Raw genomic sequence first — 6,000 nt, 5'->3', positions numbered from 1 at the left:
CGTGCTGCCCTTTAGCGTGTAGAAGTACAAGCAATGCTGAACATATGGCACCGACGACATACGTCCAAATGACTGTGTTTTCCTCAGGCATGAAACACTTGCTGACATCTTGCCTGTCCGCAGTAAATTTGACCTAGACACAAGAAGGTTAAATAATTAATTTTCAAACATTACAAAGTGACTGTGTGAGGCAACTATGAAGGAAAAAGCATATAATTACAGCCACATGCCAAACCTCTCTAAACAAAATGGAAAAATAAGAGCGACCGAGAACAATGACCAACATTGATTGCTATGAGCAAACATCCAGACCATACACTTTTTCATCACCAAATCTCTGCACAAAAGTATACAAAAACCGTTTTTCAGATTTTCCTAAAAGTGCACAACAGCAGTTGACCACTTGGACCTCATGGTTCATGTGCTTGCGATAATATGGGTAATTTTAAATGACCTAGGTAGAGGAGAAGAGAGAAGAAGACGAGAGAGAAACAGAAAGAGAGAGAGAGAGAGAGAGAGAGAGAGAGAGTTCAAACCAAATTTTAATTAATAAATAATTAACAATTCATTTATTTAAAATAAATTTTCTTTGAAAAAAGGTAATCACTCGGGCAATGATACTAAAACAATTATTCGCCTCAGGCTCGTTGAATCTTGTTGAATAACACATAATCCAGCGCGTATCTAAGTGCCTTCAAAAATCGTAATAGGCATGTCATGTGTTGCATATTAGTTACATGCCTAATAACTAATGAGTTGTAATCAAACAGTATAACCTCGTTTTTGCGGCTTTGGAATGCGACCCCCTGGCAAGGATGCTGGACACCAAATCGTGCATCCTAGCCAGGGTCGGATGATTTATTCAATTATCATAAAAACTGATAATTGATAATTATCAGTTATCAGTTTTTATGATAATTGAATAAACTAATTAAAATAAAATGATTATATAAATTAATTATAATTAATGATCGCCACCTACCTGTATCTGGGAGTCGGCACACGATGCTACCAGTGTGCCATCGCAGGAGAATCCTGCCGATGTCACGCCCGTGCCATGGTCGCCTCCGCGGTGGCCCGCATAGGTCACGAGGGCGCCACCAGTTGCGCTATCCCACACGATAGCCGTCTGATCGTCTGAGCAGGAAAGGATGCGCGCGTCGTCCGGGGAGAAATGGCAGCCGTTGACAGCTCCTGTGTGACCTACATATACACGTTATTACATTACGTTACAATGTGTTACGTTACCTTGTGCTGTGCTGTTGTGTGTGCTGTGCTGTTGTGTGTGCTGTGCTGTACTGTGGTGTGCGGTATTGTACTATACCATGCTATATTATATGTAATTGCAGTCATCTCGTGGACATGTTTTTTGCATAATGTTGTCTTCATTGTAACTTCACATGACTGGGAAGGAGGGAGAGAGGGAGCATGTGAGAGCAAGAGAGAGGGGAGAGTCTGTACATCTGTCACCATATGAAAACCTCCATGGGGATCTTTATTCATGAGCTTATTTCATCACATAGCAATTAGCATAGTATTAACTTGTTAGATACTTGTGGCACGATTGTCAACACTAGGTCAAACACCAAAAACGAGTTAACCTCACCAACAGAAAAGCTGGGTTGTTCCTGTTCCTCCAGCTAAATGATGGCACAGTCCACTCTGGGGTTCCATCCGCGTGCGTTCTATGACAGCCATGATGTGTGTGGCCAGTAAATACTGCTCTTGGTCTGCACTGCGCAAAAACCTGCATAACAGAGAGAATCGCTGCTGAATAGTTCATCATGATAAACCCATTATTCAGCCGGTGGTGCCGCCTAGTGGTGTTCTTATCCTCATCTCACTTGGCCGCTGCCCTGCCACCATAGTATACCACAGTGACGTATTTCAGATGCCCATAACTCCATAGTATAATAATGTCCATAATTCATATTCATATGTTAATATTCATAATGTCCATATAAGTTCTCCGTAAAACCAAAAATAAAGCGGTTGTTTTAAGCGGTGTTAAGCAGTGAGAACGAATGACAGTAGTTGTAGTTTGTCCTATCAACCACCCACCAACTCTGATGCTTCTTTAGACAGGCACTCCCATTTCTCCCGGAATTTACTAGATTTCTCGCTAGATGGCGCTGCATCTGATCCCGTGCAGTTAGCGTCAGACGCGCGGTACATTGGGAAGTGCTGCATCACGACGGGGCGGGAATAAGCGACACCGAGCCGTTCCACACACGTGCTGTCGTTGCGCTGCAAACAATAGAACGTTTAGACTGCACAGATAAACATTCTTGACGGCTATACGAATTTAACCACACTGGTCAGAGGCCTGTCAAAAATATGGCACGCACACATGTAAAATGACGGACGAAACCAGGTGAACAAGATTTACCCAGCGAGATCATCCAAGGTAGTGTCGTTATCTTGCTGATCTGGGAGATCGGTAAATTAACCGGTCAGTTCTTGTGAGTGGTTAATTTACCGATCTCATTTAAAAAAATTTAATTATGTTACAGCGGGCGGTGAGAATCGTTGACCTACCTCCGCACATCGTAGCAGCTTCCCGACGTCTCGAAGCCGCGTCTCTGCCTCCCGACACATTCCGCATCCGTCTCCCTCCATCGCGATGCTGTTGATGAGGATGAACAGGGACTCACGCACCGGCAGCAGCTGCACGGAAGGCGAGCGGAGCGCGTCGCGGAATCTGGCGTGAAGGTTTCTGCTGACGCTGTAACAGGCAAATGTTAGCATCAGCATCAGGGCTGTTGTTTCTGCTGAGGGTGGTGCTGCTGTTGGTGCTGGTGGAGATGGTGGTAATGCGGCTGCTGCTAGTGGTGGTGGTGATGGTGGTGGTAGTGGTGGTGGTGGTGTTGTTGTTGTTGGTGGTGGAGGTGGTGCTGCTGCTGCTGCTAGTGGTGGTGGTGGCGGTGGCAGTGGTGGTGCTGCTGCTGCTGCTGGTGGTGGTGGCAGTGGTGCTGGTGGTGATGGTTGTAATGCTGCTGCTGCTGCTGGTGGTGGTGGTGGTGATGGCTGTGCAGCTGCTGCTGCTGGTGGTGGTGATGGCTGTGCACCTGCTGCTGCTGGTGGTGGTGATGGCTGTGCAGCTGTGCGTGCGTGTTTGTGTGTGAGTGTGTTACCGGCAATCATGGGTCCGATGAAACTAGAGCAGCCCGTCGCAAAGCTGACGATTCCTTCAATCTGCAGCAGATTTCTAACTCCGAACAGATCCACGGTGACTGCCTCCTTCAGCGAAGCGCTGACACCCGTACCGAGTCCGTACAGACACAGATACACGGGAAGCATCCCTCGCGATGGCACGAAGCAGAAGAGAAGGGAAGTGCCTCCCGCTAACAGCAACCCGCTCGCGTACGTGAGCTGCAGATTGAAGAACGAGCTACCGGAGATGAGAGCGATGGCAAACTGCACCAGCGTGCTGCTCGTGCCTCTAATGAGGCCCATGCGAGCCACAGTCTCTATCGTCAGGTCCATCTCTAAACCGTACTTCACGACGAACATGTAGGCGACCTCGTTCCCAGCGTGGTAGCACAACAACGACGCGCAGTACAGCACTAGTTTCTTGATTACGGCGCCGCTGAGAGCAGCTGCCTTCTTATTCTTCGTCCTGCGGATTGTTACAGATGACGTCGGCAGCGGCCGGAAGAGCATCCCGGCGAACATCAGATGCGTACATATTCCGCCGGTGATAAGCAGCGCCCCCTGCCAGGTGAAGGTGTCAATTAATTTGACAGCGAGTACCGGAGCGAGCAGGTAACCGGCAGAGCTCGCGCACGATGCAAGAACGGACGCCAGAGGGCGATACTTGTCGAAGTAGAAGCCGACGACAGCAATCGTAGGTGTTAAGGCCAAACCCATGCCGAGGCCTGTAAGATCAATCGAGCAATTCCTTGAGAAGATATAGCAGAATATGAGTATACCACGAGTAAAATTATACTTAAACAATACATAAATATATATAATATATAATATATATTATATAAATAAATATATACATGATAAATATACAATAATTATATCCCAGTAATAAAGCTCATGGTATTAGTATGAACAAGTAATAGTATACAGTACCGGTGCAGCATGTAATAACATATATGATAATATGTATAATTGTATATACATGTAATGTATTATATGATGACAGGTAGCATGTCTATTAAGAATTATTATGAAATTATTATGTACGTTAGTAAGATTTGTGGCGCGTGCGTTTGCCTCCGTGCGTGCGTGCGTGCGTGCGTTTGCCTCCGTGCGTGCGTGCGTACGTGCGTGCGTGCGCGCGTGCGTACGTGCGTGCGTGCGTGCGTGCGTGCGTGGCTGTATGTACAGCTTACCTGAGAGCAGTGAATAGCTGGCGAACATCACAGGCAGGTTGTCGGCTCGGTAACAGAGACTCATCCCCATTGACATGAGCAGCCCGCCACAGATGACCACCCTATTGATGCCAAAATCCGACGCTAGGGTCGCACTCACAGGCCCTGATAGAACAATGAAGCTCTGATGCTGCGCCACAATTAATGAAGCACTCATAATTAATGTCGCGTGATGTCATGCATGTTATACTATCCCTGTACTACTATGCCTTCACGCATCCATCCATCCATCCATCCATCCATCCATCCATCCATCCATCCATCCATCCATCCATCCATCCATCCATCCATCCATCCATCCATCCATCCTATGTTTTTGCCTACCCACGCGAGCATTCAGGGTTCATTACAGTGTGCTAATACAGGGTGCTAATACAGACTGCTTTAGAAAATAATATGATTTAAGGAGCGTAAACACGCACGGCCGGACGGACGCACGGACGCACGCTCATGCGATTCTACAAGCTGCATCTGACTATGTCAGATGAGCTAAAAATGAGTACTTATCACACATTCAAACCAAAATAACATGGGAAGCGGTAGGTATTTGTCACCACTCAAAGTTTAACCGTACGTGAAAAACGACTCGCGTCATATTGCTGCGTTAGTTTAATAAACCGTGCAGTAAGTAATTCTAACCGTTTCTCGTTTGAATCTGAAACGGACCTGCAGATTACACACATAAGGCTGCGTTGATTTGCTTATATGCTCGTGCCCCTGTGAAGCACATGTCAGATATAGTTGTTGATGACATTTCAATTGCAATCGTTTTCTTCCCCCCCCCCCCACACACACACACACACACTGCTATCCTGCCGATACATTCACACTCCCACGCTTACACTCCTACTTTTTTTTATTGAAGAGCAGACACGCAGGCATACAGACAGACAGACAGACAGCCTGACAGCCAGACAGACAGACAGACAGACGGGCGGATTGACCAACATGCAAGAGTAACTGCACTTGAAATAACTCGCATGATACCATCTTGGTGATATTCTTATGCTCGTTCAATAAACTCTACAGTAACCCTAACCGTTTCTTGTTTGAATCTGAAAATAAACCTGCAGCTAACAGCCAAAATGCTGCGCTGAGTTTTTCATATGCACCTGTCACGCATCATGACCATATCAACTGCAACCGCACTCCTCTCCTACTGTTACATCCACGCCCTCACATTCACAATTTATTGACATGACCGTCTCATATCATCCTATGCACACAGTGCCACACACGCACACACTATACAGTGTTTTCCCCGCATTGACAAGCGAGGCGGGCCGCCTTGATCAAATTCTCAGCCGCCACACAGAAATTTGTCCAAAACACCGCCTCGCTGACGAAACCTTTGACAACTTGAAAAAGAGATTCAAGAGTCTCATACAAGGTGTTCAGAATAGCTTAGAATGCACCAAAATGCATCATTTTTCACAAATTTCCCGGGAGAGTATGCCCCCCGACCCCCTTACCCTAGCTTGGCCAGCACCTGTGCTGCTCGCTTTACTAGGACCTCGAAACGCTCAAACACATTACAAAACACATTTACCACCCCACAGACCTCTTTGGCCTGGGGAAACACAGTATATATATATATGGTGTGCGTGCGTACGTT

At 46.6% G+C, this 6,000-nt stretch overlaps 1 protein-coding gene across 1 annotated transcript in view; it reads right to left on the bottom strand.

Moving 5' to 3' along the window:
- Positions 1-292: 292 nt before the first annotated feature.
- LOC106811529 (apoptotic protease-activating factor 1-like) overlaps positions 293-6,000 on the bottom strand; it is a 36,814-nt gene continuing 31,106 nt past the window's right edge. The window contains exons 18-19 of the mRNA XM_014815189.1: positions 983-1,203; positions 293-337 (exon numbers count right to left, since the gene is read on the bottom strand). Coding sequence (XP_014670675.1) covers positions 293-337; positions 983-1,203 — 266 coding nt within the window. The remainder of the gene's footprint in view (positions 338-982; positions 1,204-6,000) is intronic.

The sequence above is a fragment of the Priapulus caudatus genome, unplaced genomic scaffold (assembly GCF_000485595.1).
Source record: "Priapulus caudatus unplaced genomic scaffold, Priapulus_caudatus-5.0.1 Scaffold548, whole genome shotgun sequence".
Taxonomy (NCBI): Eukaryota; Metazoa; Priapulida; class Priapulimorpha; order Priapulimorphida; family Priapulidae; genus Priapulus; species Priapulus caudatus.
The sequence above is the reverse complement of the archived record's forward strand: the minus strand, read 5'-3'. Positions and strand labels throughout refer to the sequence as shown.